Here is a 22,834-nt window from a genome sequence, read left to right as displayed (position 1 = left end):
TATAATAAAGGTGAGAAATTCGAATCACGAACATATTGATCACAAACACATAGTATATACTAATTAAACTAAGTTTGACTCATCTCTAAACAGATTTAGACATTACTAAGCCTTTAATAACATGTGTTGCGGCTTCTAACTTGAGGTAAAAAGAGATTTAAGTGTAGTGTTCTAAATTTTTTTTGGAATAATTATCTTTTTAATGTTTAAATCAAACAACAAATAGCATCCTAAACAATAAATTAGAAACATGCAGAGTAAAAATAGAGTAACAATTTGATAAATACCTTATGTTTTTTCATCATCTCCAATCACTAATAGACTCTTATTATTAATAAATTTCAATAAGTGATAGAATCTTAGTACAGATAGACTTAATGATAGAAGTTTGTCAATCACTAATAGACTTCATTCACAACCGGCAATTTTCTATTACTATTCAAGTTTATCACTAACAAATTTTGGTTGTAAAAGAAGTTTTATTAATGATAAAAGTCTATCACTAGTAGACTTCTAACTGTAATAAAAGCCTGTCAATTAGTCACAATGGTAATCTACAAAGCTAATTGACAATAATCAAAACGAAGCAAAATGGTAGAAGTTTGTCAATCCCTAAAAATAATAATAAAAAAAAAACAGTTTGAAATGCATGATTTGCTCAACAACCTATAAAAGTAGATATTAAACACATTTAACTCAATGAGCAAGCAAGATTAGAGTCATAAAAATAGCTCTTTTCGAAAGTTATCGCTACATTTTATTTTACTTGCTTTAAATTCTCAACTACATCAACCCCCTTTCCCCCTTATTGCTTAAGCTAGAAAATCCTAACTAGTTTGAAATTATACTTGCGACTCGGTCTTGCCACTCGTAATACTCAGTAGTATAGGTAGTGTTGATACCAAATTTTGACCAAGAAAAAATGCATATTTATAAATCTTGAGTTTGTGAAATATTTTCTTGTATCTAATAAGTGGTTAGATTTTTTATTAGCTCAAATTTATCATCTTAATTATTTTAATATAGTTAAATTTAAAATAAACTAAAAAAATAGAAGAATATTTGTTTATTTTCTTTTTGAATTTTGAAATAGAGATTTGGTAAATATTTTAATTTTGTTTAATCAAGTACTTTAAAATTTTGATATTTTGATTTTACTGGATTTTGAAATAAAATTTTATAAACTTTTGCCATTTTAACTAATTTAAATTAAGGATTTCTACAAATATTGTCGAAATAAATATATTTAGTTACACCTCATAAAAATATAATAATAATATTAATACGAAAAGAAACATATAAATGAAGTTTCTTGTGGTTATGAACTTTTTAAAATAGTTTTCTTTTCAAAACCTATACAAATAAGGAACCTATAGATAGATGATCGATTTTCATCTAAGAAAAATATAAGAAGATAAATAAAATCTAAAACGAAGAAAACATTAATGTTAGACAAAGAAGAGAAGAGAAAGAATTAAAAGATATGATCTAACAAATAATAATAATTAAAAAAACTCTAAAAGAAAAAATAGTTAGAATAAAGAGAAAGTGTATTAAAACATTTTTGTAATTAAACTAAAGGTTTGTTTGAAATGATTTAGAAAAAATATTTTTCGAAAATTTATTTTCATTGAAACACTTAAAAGCTCCTTATATACTACTTGTGTTTGATAACTTTTTCTCAAAAGTATTTTTGTGTACAAGTTTGCTTGGTTTATTATATACTAAAAGTGTTGTATTAATATTTTTCAGGGTTTGTTGGTGGAGACCGGAGGTTAGTTGGAGTTGGTGGTCGGAAGTTTGCTGGCAAGGTCACCGGGAGTGACAATCAAAGATTGACTGGAAGTAGTTGTTGGAGATGGTTGTTGAAGTTAGCCAATGACGCTCACCGAAGGTGGTGACCGAAAATTGGTCCACAAACTTTCTATATTAGATTAGAAAAAAGAAAAAAATTATTATTTATGAATTTGAATATTGTTTACCATTCAAATCCATAGAAAAGAGGGATTTTCTAATCCTCGTCCCAAATAAAGGTTGAGTTTAGAATGACTACCCATTCCAAGTCCAACCCTTGAATATTTATTATATGTTAAAATAACACGGTTAAAAAAATATATTTATGAATTTTTTTATGTTAAAACTTTGGTATGATATTACATATTTTAATTTAACAAAAACAATTGAATTTATAATATGAAATAACTTATTTGTTATTGTTTTAATCATTTTTAATATAATTATGTATTTTAAAATTTTGAATTCAAAGTCTGAATAGACTGAAACTATAAAAAAAAATTATTATTTTTTTCAAAAAATTTATATCATTTGGATAACATAATTTAAAAATAGTTTCCAAAAAACATAATCTAGTGGTAAGAATTTGAATTAGAAGTTGAAGAATTAGATTGAATTAAAAAAGTAGTGTTAAATCCGACGGAACACGAAGAGCGTAGAAGGGAGTGGAGGATGGTTTATTATTGGGCCATGAGCGTGTTGATGGGCCAGAATCTTGCGTTCTCCTTCGTCAGCTTCCATTGAATCGCAAATTGGAAGGCCGAAGCCCCCTTCAGATTTATTACTGTTTCTGCTTCCTCTTCTTCAATTTTCCGTTTCGAACGAATCACGATTCACATCACTGCTCATTGCATTATCCCACCAAACTGATGAGCGTTGACGAAGCTTCTTCTTCTTCTTCTTCTTCTTCTTCTTCTTCTTCTTCTTCTTCGTGATTTCCAACCCTAACCTCTCTCCTATCAGGTATTTCAATCCCTTCTTCTTTCACTTTTTTCGCTTTCACCCTTCACTTATAGCCCTCACATGTATGTACACTCCCTTCTCATCACTACAAATTGAATTCAAATTCACCACAAACTTCCCCATTGCTTTTTACTCCCCAGATTCCACCCAAATCTACCACCCCTCTTCGCCCCTCCAACATTTCACTCTCATTTCTCAACCCTTCCATGAACTAGTAAGATTGGAGTTTTGGGTTCTTTTAATTTCTTGTTTATTTATTGTTTTATGACTTTTGCTTTCTCCGAGTCTGGCTTTTGGTTGAGGTTGAGAAGGAAAGATTTTTGTTGGTTTCAATGGGGTATTTGATATATGGATATTTCCTTTGATTTTGTGTTCGCTTCTGGGTGTGAACTCTCTCTCACCTTTATCGATTATGATTTATGGGTTCCGGTGCCATTCTCAGGACTTCTCTTTATTTTCTTTTTCTTTTTCTGTGTCTCATATATATTCTTGAATTCTATTTCTTCATTGTAGATAGGGAAGAGTTGCATCTTTAGGTGGGATTTGACTTCCTGAAGGATCCAATTTCAGAAGGTATTTTTAAGCTAGTGTGGTTCTGTAGACTTCTATGGGGGATTGGACGATGGCTTTTTATCCAAAGGGAGTACTTGAGGATTATCTTTTCAAGGCTGTTTTAGTTGGTGATTTAGTTTGTGGGGAAATCAAAATTTCTTGCAAGATTTACTAGAGACTACTCTACTCTAATTTGAAGTCGACCACCTGAACTATCTTTTATTAATGTTTAGTTCTTTTGGAAAAATTGCTAAACGTACCAAAAATCTTAGTTCATTGGAACCTAAGATTATTACTCATATTGAGAACTCTTTCAAAGAAAGCTTTTTAGCTGGGAATATTGGAGATGGTAGTGGTCCAACCAAGATGAATGTTGAATCAGAGCTTGAAACTGAATGGGAGAGTTTACTTGAACCTTTTGATCTCACAAAGCTTAGGAAGTCTCGCATTCTAATTACTCCTGTTCAACTTTGTAAACTGCTTGAGCTTCCACTTGATGTTCCCACATTGTTGGAAATATTTGAACGGGTGGGTGGCCAGAAGGGCTATTGCCATACATTTGATGTATACTATGTGTTTATAAATAAGCTTGGGGAAATTGGGGAGTTCAAGGTTATAGATAAACTGTTAATGCAAATGAAAGAAGAAGGAATTTTTTTTCGAGAGTCCATTTTCATGATAATTATGAAACATTATGGGAAAGCTGGACAACCTGGACAAGCAATTAGATTGCTCCTAGATATGAGGGCTGTCTATTTATGTGAACCAACTTTCGAATCTTATAATGTAGTTTTGGAAATACTTGTGACTGGTAATTGCCCAAAAGTTGCTACAAATGTTTTCTATGACATGTTGAGTAAGGGTGTCTCTCCCACTGTTTTTACTTTTGGCATTGTGATGAAAGCTTTTTGTATGGTTAACGAGGTTGACTCTGCATGCTCACTCCTTAGAGACATGACAAAGCATGGATGTGTACCCAATTCTATAGTTTATCAGACTTTAATACATGCATTATCCCAAAGAAACCAAGTTAGTGAAGCCTTAAAGCTTTTGGAAGAAATGCTGGTTATGGGATGCATGCCTGATGTTCAAACCTTCAATGATGTTATTCATGGCCTCTGCAAAGTAAATAAAATTCATGATGCAACAAAATTGGTCGATCGAATGCTTCTTCGAGGTTTTAACCCTGATAGTATGACATATGGTTTTCTGTTGCATGGACTATGTAGGATTGGAAAACTCAATGAAGCAAGAGCATTATTGAACAAAATCCCTTGTCCAAACAATGCTATCATTAATACTTTAATCAATGGATATGTTATGAGCGGACGACTTAAGGAAGCCCAAAGTTTACTTAATGAGACTACGATGAATTTTGGTTTTCAGCCTGATATTTTTACATACAACATTTTGATCCATGGTCTCTGCAAAGAGGGGAGTTTTAGTTTTGCTCGTGATTTGGTTAATGAGATGTCTAGGAGGGGTTGCAAGCCGAATGTGATCACATATGCAACATTGGTTGATGGGCTTTGTAAAGCAGGGCTTCTTGAAGAAGCTCGACTTGTTTTACATGAGATGTCAACAAGGGGATTGACTATAAATTCAGTTATATACAATTGTTTGATATGTGCTCTATGTAGGAACGGGAAGGTTCATGTTTCTTTAAATCTGTTGAGTGAAATGTCCATGAAAGGGTGCAAGCCTGACTTATTTACTTATAATTCTCTAATCTATGGATTGTGCAAGGTTGATAGGATTGATGAGGCCTTCAGGTTGTTTCATAATATGTTATTGGATGGTGCAGTTGCCAACAATGTGACTTACAATACACTGATTCATGCACTTTTAAGGAGGGGTGCATTCCAAAAAGCACTCACACTTGTTAATGATATGTTGTTCAGAGGATGCACCCTTGATAAGATTACTTACAATGGTCTGATAAAAGCATTTTGCAAAGCTGGGAATGTTGAAAAAGGATTGGAATTATATGAGCAAATGATAATGGATGGACTTAGTGTTGATACTATATCGTGTAATATTCTGATCAATGGGCTCTGTAAAGTTGGAAAAGTGGACAACGCATTTGAGTTTCTAAGAGATGTAATCAATCAAGGTTTTGTGCCTGACATAGTCACTTATAACAGTGTTTTAAATGGGCTTTGCAAGGTTGGACGTATCAAGGAAGCTTTAAATCTATTTGATAGATTACAAGTTGAAGGTGTTCGCCCCGATGCTTTTACCTATAACACTTTTATCAGTTGGCACTGCAAAGAAGGCATGGTGAATGATGCTTGTTTATTTTTTTATAGAGGTGTAGAAAATGGTTTTGTACCTAGTAATGTGACTTGGAATGTGCTGGTATATACTTTGGTAAAACAAAGTAACCAGGAGAATTTGTTTTCTGGGTCAGAAGAGTTATGGTGATAAAATGTAATAGTGAAATAATTTTCACGTTAGATGTTATTATGGTAATTACTCTAATCTTGTCATTATTATGGTAATTACTCTAATCTTGTCATTATTAACGACTAAAGAATGTATTCTGAGATACTTCAGTTTCTCCTTGTGAAGCATACATTTAGGATAAAAATTGAGAATGCTGGTAATTTAGCGATTTGCTGGCATCCTTAGGAACAAAATCACGAGGCAAATTTTTTTCTTTTCTTTCACTTGATTGAATAAGTTTTCTGCATGTTCACGCCTCATTCAAATAGGCTTGCCTTTGCTTATTTGGAGTTTATTAGGTCACTATTTTGTTCATGTATAGGTTCATTTGAGGATATTAGGGTTTGATGATAAATTTCTCTGTTTAATTTTTTTTACAATATATTGGGTAGAGGAATTGAACCTCTGACTTTGAGGTTGATAGTACAAACACTATGTCAGTTAAGCTATGCTCATGTTGGCTAAATTTCTTTGTTTACTTGATATGATTACTTTTGTTTACCTTCTTTTTTAATGAAAAAAACAACAGAATTTTCATGAAGATAACGGAAAGGCTAAAAAAAAAGGGTGGAACACTAAGCTCTTCTGATTGATACAAAGATCAAGATTTTCACCTAGGGCCCCAATCATAATATTTCTGCATGATCTAGAAGAGGATTTATGACATAGATTCTTCTATTATCAAAACAAGAAAGCTCTGTTATAAATGGGCACAAGATTTTCCCCTCCTTCTAAAAAATGACATCCGAGAACAAAAAATTATGTGGATGATGTTATTAGATGGAAGAGCTGTTTGAAATGAAAGGGGACCTTTTCTCACATGGTGCCAGCAAAAACGAACAATTAGAGGAGAAAGAAATCTGATAATCTGGTTGTGTTTAGTTGGCTTCTCTGCACAATTGCCTATTGATTCTTCATGAGAAACCTCCTTAAAAAACTTGACTTGATGCCACATGAAATTATGTAAATTAATATCTGAGGTTTGGTTGTAAAGAGACTCCAATTGCCACATGTGACATCGGTAGCTACTCTTTGTTGTTGTTTTTGTTGGTTGTTTGTTTATTTATCATCATCATCATCATCTTGGCTTTTGTGCATATGGCAATGTTTAACTTGAGCAAGTCATTCTTTGCTGATGTGAAAACATTTGTTGTTCGTCTCTCTGAAACCACTTTTCAAGTTGATATTCATATCAAGAGTCGGTAAGTTAGAGAGAGTGGCTTGATTCAACTTAGACAGAAGAATATAATTCAATTGATAATAATTACAAGTCTTGTTTTATCCATATTGGATGATATTTCTTATATCAGTTTATTGGATGATAAAATTGGGATGGTGGTTCATTGACCACGTGCAAATGTATCACCACAGTATTGAATTTGAACTTGCTTGGCGCTAGTATCTTATGTATGCATATTGCTCTACCTGAAGATATGCAATATACTTAACATCGGTGGGATTTAATTATTTAAAATTATTATGATGCAGTTACTCATCTGTTCTGGAAATTGGATTATTGATACACCTGGCTATTTAGCATGTCCAGATGTTGGTTATTAAGGCATTACTGTTTCTGTGTCTTGATACTTTTATGGAAATGATTAGTTTGTCAATTATCGTCATCATGGCCATCTACTTTCTTGGTATAATACCATTCATTATTGTATTACCATTAGATATCAAATGTACAGAGTTGAAATTTGCTTCCATTAAAATGTTGCAACAATTTACTGTGCTTGCATACTGCCTTCTCATGGTATCTTCTGAAAGAAATAGCAGCAACCATCAGAGTTATTTCCTCCTAATGCTTTTAGAATTTTGGTTAATTATACTTTTTTTTAATATAAATTTCTTCGTACATTTGTTTTGGTTCTTGGAATGGCCAGGCTGGGTTCAATATTGAGAAAGCTCCAGAATTTTTTAGTTGATCTGTTGAAGCTAAGGCGGATTGACACAAGATTATATTCTATTGCCCTTTTGGTTTCATTCTCTTCACCAGCTATTAGCTTCAGAATATCGGTACTCCCAGATTCTTTCCTTACTCCATCAAGTAAGTACTCGCAAAATATCTCTGGCGTATTTTATACCTTCCCTTCCTTTCAAGTTTCCTTTGTCTCTTATATTCTAGAATTCTATTTCATTGATTGTGAATAGGGAAGAATTGCATCCTTAGGTGGAATTTGACTTTCTGAAGGACCCAGAGTTCAGAAGTTATTTTGAAATATTATGGTTCTATAGAGTTCTGTGAGGCTTGGGCGATGGCTTTTTATTCTGAGGAGGAAAAAACTGAGGATTATCTTTTCAAGATTGTTTTAATTGGTGATTCAGCCGTGGGAAAATCAAATTTGCTTGCTAGATTTGCTAGAGATGAATTTTACCCTAATTCAAAGTCAAACTCCTACTCATTATAGGGATAGTAGATAGGTTGTTCCCTTTAGTACTGAATCCAGGTCTTGAACAAAGGACCCCACCCTCTCATTGGCCCGAGAAGGGTTCGGTTTATAGGTTGGACCTTAAATCAATTGTTCATTAGAGAATCAGTGGAACTCAAGGAATAAGATGTAGTCTTAGGGGTAAAATTGTTTTTATGACCCAGCCGAGATTACGAACAACCTATAAAGGATTAGCTTACTAATCATGGTTATATCATATGGATAGAAATATATCTATAGTGAGGGGAGTGCAACTATGAGACTATAGTGGAATGACCCGTGAGTTAACGAATGTTGATTAGCTCCATCTAAAAAGTTTAGCCAGCTAATCTTGGATCGTTGGAGCCCATGATCTATAGGTTCATTAGGTTCCCCTACTAGCTTATATGGAATAAACTTAGAAAAGTATGATAAAATAATTCGAATTGTTCGAATTAGGTGAAGAGAGAGAAATCGACAAGTGTATGTGATATAGTGGTCAGTTTTTTAGTTTAGAGATACAACTTTAATATTTAAATGTGATTTAAATATCAAGAATATGAATACGTTCATATTCGAAAGCTCGGAAATAGTGGAAATGGTCAAAGATGTAAAAAGTCAAAGAGTTGATTTTTGACTTTTAAAAGTCAAACTTTGACCGATCTTATATTCAAATGTGATTTGAATTTCCAAAAATGAATGTGGATTCATGCTCGAGAGGTCAAAATTAGTCAACACAGAAAAAATCATAAAAAGTCAAAATGTTGACTTTTCGGTCAAAGTTTGACTTTGACCAAATTACTATTTTGCCCTTTGACTAAAGTTAGTGGGAAAATCCAAACTTTTGTTGGATAATTTCACTAACAAAATAGTGGGCTAGGTATTGGCTTATAATGGAAACATTAAGTCCCCTTAGATAGTGGATTCTAGGTGTTAGGATTTTATGAAGTTATTCATGCAATTTTGTATGGCGCTTTTTTATAATATGAGTTTGTGATTTTGGATTAAAAACTTTTGGACTTTTTGCCAAAATAGTTTTCTAAAATTGGGCTAAAAAAAAAAACTCAAACCCAACCCAAAATCCCTTCTTCTATTTCCATCTATTTCTTTCTTTCTCTCGGGTTCTTCGTCCAACGGGTCCCATGACCTGGTTCTAAGTCCAAAGGATAGTAGGTCAGTTCTAGTGGTTGTCAGGTTCGTGTTCGAGCGGAGATAGACGAGTTTCGGGAGCTTCAAAGGTAATATTTCGAAATAACCCTAATTAGTTTATTTAGGGTTGCATGTTTTATTTATGCAATTAGAGTAAAATCGATTCTCTTTTCCGCTGCGCATGCCTATTTTTCCATCATATGGTATCAAAGCATGTTTTAATTTTACTCAATTTCATGTGGTTGGTATCAATTTATTAGATAAAATTGAGATTGGAAACTAAAATGGTTTTTAGGTTTTGGCAATTAAATTAAGTTTTTTTGTAGTATTAATTTGTAATTGCTCACATGTTTATGAGCATTAATGTGTGAAAAAGGGTCTGTAAATTTGCTAGAGTTATTAGAGTTGAAATTAGGATGTAATTGCTCGGTTCCGAGAAAGAGGACAACTTCAAAATGAAGGAAAAAAGCTCACATACCTAATTTTGGCCTCCAGACCCGACGCGAGAGAAGGCTCCGACCCGGATTGCTCGCACGCTGCCCCGCCCGGATCCACTAGCGTGACCCATGTGCCCATGCGCCCGTCTGCTCCGCTCGCGACCCATGCGCTTGCTCTACCTTCGTCGACCCACCCCGCATCCACTTCCGTTGACTGCACCAGCGCCCGTTGACCAGCCGGTCCAGACGGTCTGGACCGGTTCGAGTGGTTTCTGAGCGGTTCCAGATGGTTCAAAGGTGTTTGAAGCTGGTTCGAGAGTGGTTTTTTGTACTACACCAAATTATTATTGTAATAATTTAGTTGTTAGCTTAATTTAAGAGCCAAAACCAATCCATTTTAGGGTGTTTAATTAATTATGCATGTTGATGTATGTTTTAATTAAATTTTGAACTTGTTGTGCATATAGTATATCATATAGATTTAAAATCCCACCATAGGTAAACATGTACATGCATTTAATATATGTTATAATTGTTATAATGTATATAGTATGCATGTTAAGTTTTTTTTAATATAAAGTGTTATATTAAAGCATGATCATTAAGTACGAATGTATGTTATAAATGTATGATTCTAGGTTTATAATGGTTATAATTTTATATTATAATTGTTATAAAATAACCTAGATTTTAAAATCTATAACAAAGGTAAAAGTTGCATGCTCACCTAGGATTAAATTGGTGCAATTTCAATAAGCTTTTCTAAAGAGTTAGAATAGGTCGATTACATATCCAGGGAGATCTCGTCTAAGGTTGGGGGTTCTTAAGATGACGGTTTACGGAAGACCTCCTACCTGGAGATCACACTGTCGTCTAAGTCAAATAACCCTAGTTTTAATGAGCATGCATGAAAGATGTGAGGTAATAAAATATTTTTATCACCTAAACATCATAGGTTAAAATCCAGTATAAGAGTTATACATGGATCTATCACCTAGACTTAGGATATGTTTAATTTAGCCGAAATATATCTCTAAGTATTTTTTTTATACCCTAAACCGTTATAGAACACTTCAGCTAAAGAGAAGTAGTGTACTTTTAGCTCTAGCATCCCTAAGAGTTCACATCGTGAGGTCCATGCAGGGCTTTGGGTCGTGCTTAGGAGCGGACTCCCTTCGAAGAGTGTTTGCATGGATCAATATCAAGGTGAATAGGGGAAGTAGTTCATAGTAAGTGGGTGAAGGGTATGTAACAACATATCCCACGGTCTCTTCCATTAGGTCGCACCGTGAGATTCCTATAATGCGCTTGATGTCTGCCCTGAAGCGACCTTTCCCTTCGAAGGGTTGTATTATAGGATTTGAAACACCACGAACTCCAAATCTGGATAGGCTCTCTTAGATCAGTTTTCATATTGACTTTCCACTTTCGGGAGCATGTTGATTCTGGTTTCTGAAATACAAAAATGGAAGGTTACACTTACAAGAATTACTAAGATGTTAGTATATTCTCGACCAAAGTAGCGATAACTAAAGTGCTATAGGAATAAAGAGTTATTCTGGGGTTACTATCTAGTCAAGATTGTCTTGGTTCAAAAAGGAATAATTGACTACCCTTCGGTGGAGATTACTCTAAACTTTTGAAATATCGTTGCAAAATATAATAATGAAGGGTACATTATTAGTTTTTTTAGCTAAACTTGATTGGATTTAAAAGATTAATGTTTTTTTACTAAAAAGGATATGTGTAACAACCCAAATTTGTACGCATACACTACAGGAAATTAAATATCAAATGTTAAGTAGAACAAAATTTTATTTAAAGGGGTGGTAAATGTAATACCCTAACCTTAATTTAGAAAGAAGGAAAACAAATAAAATATGTAATTAAGAATGAAAAATATATAAACTTAATAGGAAAATCGGGTGAAAATTTAGAATTGGAAAAAAAATAAGAAATTTATTAATTATCCAAAAAAAATGAATAAGGGGGCAGAATCAGGGAAGATTAATTAGAAGTTGGACGCTAGCTAATTCAGGAGACAAAGAGCAGTAGATAACTTTTTGTTTGGGCACTGCTCATTGGAAGAATTGGAGGTGAATTAATTACCTATATACTCTTAAAATTTGAAAGAGTTAAAAAGGGGAAGTGGAATCCACAAGTGGTGAAGGCAACCCACACATGAAAACTAGCAAAATTGGAGAGAAAATTAGAGAGAGCGAGAGTGGAGAGAAAATTGGAGAGAGCGAGAGTAGAGAGAGCGAGATTCTCAGCGAGATAGTGGGAGAGAGTGGGAGCGGGAGCGGGAGCGAGAGCGAGAGTCACGAGAGCCAAACCAGCAAAAAAGCTGGAGAGGGCGAGATTCTGAGAACAAAGAGAGCGAGATTTGGACAGAAGCGTGGATTATGCATTGAATTTGGCCACGATCTTATAGATTATACATGGAGAACCCTAAAATTGAATACAAACAAAGGTTGATAATGTAAGGGCAAACGTTAGCCAAAATTAGGTGTCTTATTAAGAGAAATTCTTAAACCTAAGTAATTTTAAAGAAGCCATTTGTAGGATGAGTTGTCACACAGAGAAGAGATGGAAACGGCTATAAATAGGAGGCTTTGAGCTTGAAGTTAACCTCATTCTCAAACAAAACTCAGTAGTAAAAATCGTGTGGAAAGGGTGAAGTAATTTTGTTAGGTAGAAGGAGGAAACGCAAGGGAAGTGCTACCCAAATTTCCTTCTAATTTAAGAGGGAAAGCTCTATTGATTAAACCATAAGGAATAATAAGGAATAACTAGGAACGCAGTCAAAGTAAGTAGTTTATCTCACCCTCTCTTTAAGTGTTTCATGGTAGTGTACCTTTAATATGTTGCATAATTATGTTATTGTTATGTAGCGTTACATGTTTAAAATACGTTTATCGACAAGGGACCTCATGCATTATGTTTTTTCATAAAATTAAATTTTAATTAGATAAAGGTTAAGCTTCTAGGGCTAGCAAGGCATGTATTGTTGCACCCTTCTAGACCCAATTCTATGTCAATTTCATGCTAAGGACTAACAGGGTATGTATGGTTGCAACCCTCTAGTCCAATCTTACGTTTATGTTAATGGTTGATGTTGGATGCGACTCTGGCCCTACTGACTGCATGACCCGCTAATCATCAGATGGGTTAGTTTCCGCCTAAGTCCTCATCTTCCTATCAGGGCGAAGAAATTTACGTTAGAAGCATAACCGACCACCACATGTTATTATATGTTTTCGGTCCCAATCATATGTTTTCAGGACATGTTGCATGTGATTGTGCATTTAGTCACTACATTATGTGAGAACTACTTACTGGGTATATTATATACTCATCCTATTTTTACAGACTTTGTAGGTAAAGACACAGCGTAGGTGGCAGAACTGGACGTCGCTCAAATGGCCAACCATAAAACTCACTATTATAGGCATATGCATTTTTGTATCACTACGCTAATGTTTTATGGATCCTGGTGTTTTGTAAAATAAACTTTTTATATAGTTTTCTACCCAATTAATAAAATCTTAGATATGTTCTTTTGAAATTTTTGCCAAAACTCATCTCATAATAGAAAAGTCTAAGTATGCATGTCGTAGCGGTCGGACCATAATATGTACGGATCCGGTCGGACCATAACATTTGATGGATCATCTGTGGATCCAATTATAGCAGAGAATTGGATATCAGAAATAGAAACTATTTTCTGCCATATGAACATCCCAGAAGAACATAAAGTAAATTATTCCACCTTCATGTTAAGAGGCGATACAAAGTTCTGGTGGGAATCCACACAAAGAACAATCAAAGGTACAGTCTCATGGCAGCAATTCAATCAGGCTTTTTACAACAAGTATTTCCCTTAGACAGTGAGATATCAAAAGGAAGTGGAATTTCTTAATCTTCGTCAAGAGAACATGTCAGTGGCAGAGTATGAACGGAAATTTGATCGCTTGTCCCACTTTGTCCCTCGACTAGTGGACACAGAAGAGAAGAAGGTGGAAAGGTTTATTTGGGGATTAAGAGAAGGCATTCAAGGCATTGTTACTGCTTTCCGACACAAAAAGTATGCTCTTGCTCTCGAGTCGGCCTTACTCATGGAAGTAGATCTTGCTGTTAAAACCTCAACTTCTGAACAAGGATTCATGCCAAATCAAAAAAAAAAAAAAAAAAAGGAAATTCACCCAATATGACTTCCAACTTTCACAACGGCAAGCAAAAATTTCCCAAAGCACTCAGGGCATACAGTCACAACAGAAGAGTCAAACATTCACATATCCTAAGTGCAGAAATTGTGGAAAACACCATCAGAGGAAATGTCTACGAAAGTTAGGGGTGTGTTTCAACTGTGGCCAGACGGGTCACTATGCAAAGGCTTGCCCAAAGCTCATCAACCAAGTATCAACTGCTCAGACCACCCAGCCTACTAGTAACAAGCTTACCCAACAACAGAAAGGACGGGTATTTGTTGTTACACGTCAAGAGGCAGAGGATCAAGATGCAGTTGTTACAGGTACATTACCCATCCTCGGGTATTATGCCTTCACTTTATTTGATTCGGGCTCCAGTCATTCAGTCCTCTCTACAACATTTGCACAACATGCTCAATTAACATCAAAGCCCTTAGGCTACATTCTATCCGTAGCTATTCCTGCCGGAGTATCTATGTTGGCCAACTCAGTAGTAGAAAACTGTGAATTGTCAGTATCAGGACATAAACTAGGGGTGACCCTTATCATCCTAGACATAAGTGATTTCGACATAATACTAGGTATGGACTGGTTAGCAGCAAACTATGCAAGCATAGATTACCATAATAAAGAGGTCATATTCACCTTTCCAACAGGAACCAAGTTTAAGTTTAAGAGTTCTAATATACCATCGGTCCCAAGAATAATTTCAGCCTTAAAAACTAAACATTTGCTCAACCATGGGGCTTGGGCATATTTAGCAAGTGTAGTGGATTTACGAAACCAAATGGATGAAATTAAGGCCATTCCTGTAATAAGAGAATTTGAAGATGTATTCCCAGAAGAGCTACTAGGTTTACCACCTAGTCAAGAAATAGAATTTTGTATAGATCTAATTCCCGGAGTTGAACCAATATCTAAAGCACCATATAGAATGGCACCTGCGGAATTAAAAGAACACAAAATACAATTACAAGAATTGTTAGATAAGGGATTTATACACCCTAGCGTATCTTCATGGGGAGCACCTGTCTTATTTGTTAAGAAAAAGGATGGAACATGTTTAGTGGAACATGTTTAAAAAGCTGAGAAAACGGCACAAGGTAAATATGATTTACTGGTCATTGAAACATGTTTAGTGGAATATGATACTTCAACCTGGATACTAGATTCAGAAGCCACTAATCATATTTGTTTCTCATTTCAGGAAACTAGTTCTTGAAAAAAGCTTGAAGAAGGTGAGATAACCCTCAAAGTTGGAACATGAGAGGTTATCTCAGCTGAAGCAGTGGGAGATCTGAAGTGGTTTTTTGAAGATTGATATATAGTACTTAAAAATGTTTTGTATGCACCTCTTATGAAGAGGAATTTGATATCTATCACTTGTATTATAGAACAATTATATACAATATCTTTTAATATAAATGAAGCGTTCATTTTTTGTAAAGGTATTCAAATTTGCTCTACTACACTTGAAGACAACTTATATAAGTTAAGACCAACTAGAGCAAATTTTGTTTTAAATACTAAAATGTTTAGAACATTAGAAACTCAGAATAAAAAATAAAAAGTTTCTTCCAATGCCTATCTATGGCACCTAAGACTTGGTCACATAAATCTCAATAGGATTGAGAGATTGGTCAAGAGTGGAATTTTAAGTCAGTTAGAAGATAACTCTTTACCTCCATGTGAATCCTGTCTTGAAGGAAAGATGACCAAGAGATCTTTTGTGGACCAATGAATATCAAGGCTCGAGGTGGGTATGAATATTTCATCAGTTTTATTGATGATTGTTCAAGGTATGGTCATGTTTACCTACTTCATCACAAGTCTGATTCTCTTGAAAAGTTCAAAGAATATAAGGCTGAAGTTGAGAATGAATTAGGTAAAACAATAAAGACAATTCGATCAGATCGAGGTGGAGAGTATATGGATATACGATTCCAAGACTATTTGATAGAAAACGGGATCCAGTCACAACTCTCTGCACCTAGTACGCCTCAGCAGAACGGTGTATCAGAAAGAAGAAACCGAACCTTATTAGATATGGTTCACTCTATGATGGGTTATACTCAATTGCCTGATTCCTTTTGGGGATATGCACTTGAATTTGCTGTTCATATTTTGAACAATGTTCCCTCTAAAAGTGTTTCAGAAACACCTTATGAGCTATGGAAAGGGCGTAAAAGTAGTTTACGTCACTTTAGAATTTTGGGTTGCTCAGCACATGAGTTGATACAAAATCCCAAGAAATTGGAACATCGTTCAAAGTTATGCCAATTTGTAGGTTATCCAAAGGAAACAAGGGGTGGTCTGTTTTATCATCCTCAAGAAAACAAAGTATTTGTATCAACAAATGCCACATTCCTAGATGAAGACCACATTAGAAATCATCAACCAAGCAGTAAAATAGTGCTAAAAAAATTTCAAAAGACGCTACAGATAGAGCTAGTTCATCTACTAAAGTAGTAGATAAAACTAGTACATCTGGTCAGTCACATCATTCTCAAGAGTTAAGAATGCCTCGACGTAGTGGGAGGGTTGTTCATCAGCCTGACCGTTACTTGGGTTTAACAGAAACAAAAGTCGTCATACCTGATGACGGCATAGAGGATCCATCGACCTATAAACAGGCAATGAAAGATGTAGACTGTGATCAGTGAGTCAAAGCCATGGACCTCGAAATGGAGTCTATGTACTTCAATTCTGTCTGGAAACTTGTAGATCAACCAAATGATGTAAAACCAATTGGTTGTAAGTAGATCTACAAGAGAAAACGAGACCAAGCCGGTAAAGTACAAACTTTTAAGGCTCGACTTGTGGCAAAAGGGTTATACCCAGAGAGAGGGAGTGGACTATGAAGAAATTTTCTCTCCTGTTGCCATGCTTAAGTCGATTAGAACACTCTTATCCATTGCCACATTTTATGACTATGAAATTTGGCAGATAGATGTCAAGACAGCCTTTCTAAACGGCAATCTTGAAGAGAGTATCTATATGGCTCAACCAGAGGGGTTTATTACACAGGGTCAAGAACAAAAGGTTTGTAAGCTTTAAAATTCCATTTATGGGTTAAAACAAGCTTCTAGATCCTGGAATATAAGGTTTGATACTGCGATCAAATCTTATGGCTTTGAATAGAATGTTGACGAGCCTTGTGTTTACAAGAAGATCATCAATTCTACTACAGTGTTCTTAGTTTTATATGTCGATGATATTCTACTCATTGGGAATGATGTAGGATATCTTACTGACGTCAAACAATGGCTAGATACACAATTCCAAATGAAAGATTTAGGAAATGAGTAGTATATTCTTGGGATTCAAATTGTTCGGAATCACAAGAATAGAACACTAGCCATGTCTCAAGCATCTTATATAGATAAAATGTTTTCTAGATATAAAATGCAGAATTCCAAAAAGGGTCTGTTGCCTTTCAGACATGGAATTCATCTGTCAAAAGAACAATGTCCTAAGATACCTCAAGAAGTTGAGGATATGAGAAATATTCCCTATGCCTCTACAGTTGGAAGCCTGATGTATGCAATGTTATGTACTAGACCTGATATGCTACTCAGTAGGGATCATCAGTAGATACCATTCTAATCCTGGATGTGATCATTGGACTGCCGTTAAGAACATCTTAAAGTATCTCACGAGAAATAGGGACTACATGCTTGTGTATAGTGCTAAGTATTTAATCCTTACTGGATACACTGACTCTGATTTCCAAACTAATAAAGATGCTAAAAAGTCTACATCTGGATCAGTGTTCACTCTTAAGGAGGAGCAGTAGTGTGGAGAAGCGTAAAACAGATCTATATAGCTGACTCCATAATGGAAGTTGAATACGTAGCGCTACACTAGTGCGGATTCATGCTGGGAGGTCAAAATTAGTCAACATGGAAAAAATCATAAAAAGTCAAAATGTTGACTTTTCGGTCAAAGTTTGACTTTGACCAAATGACTATTTTTCCCTTTGACTAAAGTTAGTGGGAAAATCCAAACTTTTGTTGGATAATTCCACTAACAAAATAATGGGCTAGGTGTTGGCTTATAGTGGAGACATTAAGCCCACTTAGATAGTGGATTCTAGGTGTTGGGATTTTATGAAGTTATTTCATGCAATTTTGCATGGCCATTTTTTATAAATATGAGCTTGTGATTTTGGATTAAAAACTTTTGAACTTTTTGCCGAAATAGTTTTCTAAAATTGGGCTAAAAAAAAAACTCAAACCCAACTCAAAATCCTTTCTTCTATTTCCATCTCTTTCTTTCTCTCTCTCGGGTTCTTCATCTATCGGTTTCCACAACCAGGTTCTGAGTCTAGAGGATAGTAGGTCAGCTCTAGTGGTTGTCCGGTTCGTGTTCGAGCAGAGATAGACGAGTTTCGGGAGCTTCAAAGGTAATATTTCAAAATAACCCTAATTAGTTTATTTAGGGTTGCATGTTTTTTTTGTGCAATTGTAAAATCGATTCTCCTTTCCGCTACACATGCCTATTTTTCCATCAGTTTTACCCCTGAAATTATATATTGCTCCTTAAGTTCCACTGATCCTCTAAAGAATAATTGGTTTTTGATCCAATCACTAAACCGGATTCCTCTCGATCCAATGAGAGGGTGGGGTCCTTTGTTCAAGACCTAAATTTAGCACTTAAAAGAACAACCTTTCCCTTGTCCCTCGATTGGGTAGGCGTGAATTCCGTCTTGCACCCTATGTGGTCTTACCCCTGAAATGAGAGGCTTATTGTCACACCCCACTCCGAGCCCACCTCCTGGGCCCGAAGAGAGGCGTGAAGGACCGTAGATACTGAAGGATTGTATCAGTAACAGTGGAAACACAAAGATCATCTAAGCACTATAATTCACTAATTTTTGTTACATATAAAGCATGCTCTTGCAGAAAACAAGTGAGCTTCAAGACATACCTCTTGTAGAACTTCTTCAAAGCTCCTTCTCCAGCTGCTATCTTCTCCGAATCTTGTTGCAAGCAACCTCAAGAACTTCTCCACCATTCTCTTGGTGCTCTAGATTGAGTTGTGGGACTCAAAACAAGCTTGAATCAAGGACTGAAGAAGAAAAGCTCACAGCAGCAATCTTGGTGAAGAACCCTTTCTTCAACCCGAATTTTCTCTAAAATTCTGTATAGATTGCATGCTGAATTTCACTCCAATCTCTTCATTATATTGCAGATCAACATGCAAAGGAGAGAGTTGCATGAGTTGTAGCTCATGCTTAGAGAAGACAAGGCAAAGAAGATGCTATTTGTGTGAGCAAGTTGAAAGATGGATAATGGAAAATCTACTTTTTCCATTTTATGTTTTGCTTTTCTAAATTTCCAATTATATCATAAAATAAAAAATGATTTTATAAAATCTATTTGGATTTTAAAATTGAAAAAATTAATTAATTTCATAAATTAATTATTAAATAAAACTTAATTAATTTAATAATAAATATTGAATTAATTTTAACACATATCCATCTTTATATATTTAAATCATTTTTAAATATATAAATTCTCCTATTCCGTTTAATTCTCAAAATTAAACATGTAATTATATCTCATATAATTACTAGTTCCCTTAATTCTAATTTAAACGTTTCAAATTAACTTATCACGCTATTCTAGAGTTAGTCCGTTACGAGCTAGTAGGGGGACCTCTGAAGCTACAGATCATAGGCTCCAACGATCTGATATTAATTGGCTAAACTCATTAGACCAGATTAATCCCCATTTGTTAACTAATGGGTCGCACCACTAAAGCCCATAGTTGCATTCCCATCACTGTAGATATATTATATCTACATGATTTAACCATAATCAGCAAGTCGACCCTTCACAGGTTGTTCGTAATAACGGCTGGGTCAAATATCTATTTTAAACCCGAGATTACGTCTTATTCCTCAAGTCCTTACTGATCCTCTAATGAACAACTGGTTTGTGATCCAATCACTAAACCAAACTCTCTCAGCCCAGTGAGAGAGTGGAGCCCCTTGTTCAAGACTTGGATTCAGTACTTGAGAGAACAACCTTTCTCCTATCCCTAAATTGGGTAGGCGTAAACTCCGTCTTACACCCTATGTCCTCAGCTATCTATCCGATCTTACCCCTAAAATGGGAATCTTATTGAGCCAGCGCTGTTGAGCCAACTCTCACCTATGCAAATCCCAAATAAACAGGAGTTATAGTTAGGTCAGGATTAAGATCGAGTTACCTAGGTCATCTAGGTGAAATAGTGAGTCTTATATAATAAACAGTGTTATAAAGTAAGAGTGACTTATTTCTTGGTCCGTTCTTATGCAAACTCATTGCATAGGACGTCCCCACTCCTCATGTCATAACATGTACAAATTAGGATCACATCGTATGTAGCACCTTACAACTATTTGTAATAAACTACAGAGTAGGCCACATCCAATGGTGTTACCAGAATAAGGTACCAAACCTTATTCATGTACCATAGATCATTTTGACTATTTACTCGAACCTGATTCACTCTTATGTCTCTATATAAAGTTCAAGTACTCATATAATAGTTATGGGTCTTAGTTTATTGGATTTAGACTTTTATACAATTTATGAAATCAATAATAAGTATACTGATTATAGAATATGTTTATCATTTTATAAAATGCGAGTTTTAGGACATAAAACCCAACAATACTCCCACTTGGACAATCTCCCCGGTACCAGTTGGACAATTTGAACTGCAAGTTTTATGTCCTAAAAATAAATTCATATCTCCCACTGCTTTGGCTGAAACAATCTCCTCGGTCTCTACCTTAAAGATTGTTTCACTTGTTGTTAACTGTCTCTAGGAACTTGTTTCCTTTGAGATAGTACATACATGATTAGCGGCACTTGAATCAATTATCCAGATTTTATCGTTTTTCACTAAATATGCTTCGATAACAAGTAAATAATATTTATTTTGTTGTTCAAATTGTGCACTCTCATCTACATAATTCATAATTTTAGATGAGTTGAGAGATAGATGACAATCCTCTGTTAAAACTCTTTTGGTGTAATCCACCGCTAGTAATTTGTTTGTTGATTTGATTTTACTGTTATTTAAATCGGAAGCGAGTATTCTAGAATTCAACATGCTGATAAAATTCAAACAAATTCTAATTAGCAAATTGTAACTAAATCCAAGATCAAGTTTTAGCAAAAAGTAATAATGTACCCATAACCATTATTTATTTGCAACGATACTTTAGTGAGTCAAAATACGTGCTACCGTGGGGCAGTCAGATACTCCTTCACTAAAGTAAACAATTTTGACCAAACACTATCCCCAGAATAACTCTTATTCCTATTGTCTTCGCAATAACTATTATTCCTATAGTTGTTTGGTTATCATTTTTGGTCAATATCTTTACTAACAACTTAGTAATTCTAGTAAGTGTGACCCGCCATTTTCAGATGTCATAGAACGGTATGAACTTACCTCCGAAATAGAAGAAAATATCCAAGACGGAACTATAAAACCCTATTCATTTTACTGAAGCCTGGGTTGTTCCGAATCATATGTTACAACCCTCCGTAGGGATAGCCGTCACTAAACGACTAGCAAAAGGCTGTTTAAAGCTAACTAGTAGGCGCAACATAGGAATTTCACGATTCAGACTAATGGAGGAGACCGTTGGATATATTGACACATATCCTTCACCCACTTACTATGAACTACTTCCTTTGTTTACCTTGATATTGACTCATACAAAACACTCTCCGTAGGGAGGCCACTTCCAGGGTGACGCAAAGCGTCATATGAATCTCACGGTGTAAACTATGTGGAGACATGTCAGTTGCAATTTATATATCGTATAATAGACTTATATCTGAACAACTTTCTCTTATTCACCAAAATCTAGATCTAAGCTAAAAAATACTTTCCATAGGGAGGTCACTCCCAGGGTGATACGAAGTATCACTTAAATTTGGATTGCGAACTCTTAGAGACATAAGAGCTAAAAATAACGTATCGTATATGTTATTAATCTCCCACTGAAGTTTTCTAATAACTCTATCATATAGAAGTTATTAAATTGCCACTGAAGTGTTCTATTGGGTAGATTTATACTTAGGTTCTTTTTAGCTAATAAAACAACCCTAAGTCTACGCGGTTTATCCAAGTATAACTCTTATAATTGGATTTTAACCTATGATGTCTAGGTGATATACCATTTTATTACCTTACACCACTCACGTATGCTCATAAAATCGATTACCAACGCTCAATAATTCGACCATAATCCTCAGGTAAGAGGTGTTCTGTAAACCGTCAACTTAAGTACCCCCAGCCTTAGACAGGATTATATACCGGTTGAGTTTGTAACCTAGGTTTTATAAGTTTTAACAATTAAAACAGGTGGTCAACCTACGTGAGCATGCAGCTGTTTATTATGGATTTTAAATGTCTAACCCAATTTTGTAACAACTTATAAAACTTTAGACATGCTAAACATCCATATCATACATAAGGCATTCAATATTAAATACAAGAAACCCTAACATGCATACTATATATTATAACAATTTATAACATACTTTCAATGCATGTAACATACTTTCTATGGTGGGTTTTTAAATCTAAATGGCATACTATATGCACATACAAGATTTATTTAATTATAATATACATCAAAAGCATAAATAGTTAAACACAGACTGATATGGTTTTCAGTTTTGGCATAAACAAGCAAACAGAAGCCTAACTATTACAAACATCTTCAAAACTGTCTTTGAACCACTCGAACCGCTCCAAGCCAAACCCAAGCACCTTGAACCATACTGGATGAGTCTTAACCGGACCATCAAAGTCTGAACCAAACCAGCCAAAAACATTTTGAGGTTGAACTGGATTG

The 22,834-nt window shown here is 34.9% G+C and overlaps 1 protein-coding gene and 1 long non-coding RNA gene across 3 annotated transcripts; both read left to right on the top strand.

Moving 5' to 3' along the window:
- The first annotated feature begins 2,763 nt into the window (after positions 1-2,763).
- Positions 2,764-8,142, top strand: LOC150030392 (uncharacterized). Of its 2 annotated transcripts, XR_016527022.1 has the most exons (4): positions 2,764-2,971; positions 3,271-3,330; positions 7,641-7,804; positions 7,909-8,142. It is a non-coding gene; the product is annotated as an uncharacterized LOC150030392 (long non-coding RNA). The 2 variants fall into 2 exon arrangements; XR_016527021.1 differs by lacking the exon at positions 3,271-3,330.
- Positions 3,337-5,859, top strand: LOC120082860 (uncharacterized). Its single transcript, XM_090309770.1, has one exon. The coding sequence runs from the start codon at positions 3,535-3,537 to the stop codon at positions 5,731-5,733; it is 2,199 nt and encodes a 732-aa protein (XP_090165896.1). The 5' UTR covers positions 3,337-3,534; the 3' UTR covers positions 5,734-5,859.
- Positions 8,143-22,834: the final 14,692 nt, after the last annotated feature.

This window comes from Benincasa hispida, unplaced genomic scaffold, assembly GCF_027475165.1.
Source record: "Benincasa hispida cultivar pf3 unplaced genomic scaffold, pf3_genome.v1.1 HicScf244, whole genome shotgun sequence".
Taxonomy (NCBI): Eukaryota; Viridiplantae; Streptophyta; class Magnoliopsida; order Cucurbitales; family Cucurbitaceae; genus Benincasa; species Benincasa hispida.
This window is presented reverse-complemented; position numbering and strand designations above follow the sequence as displayed.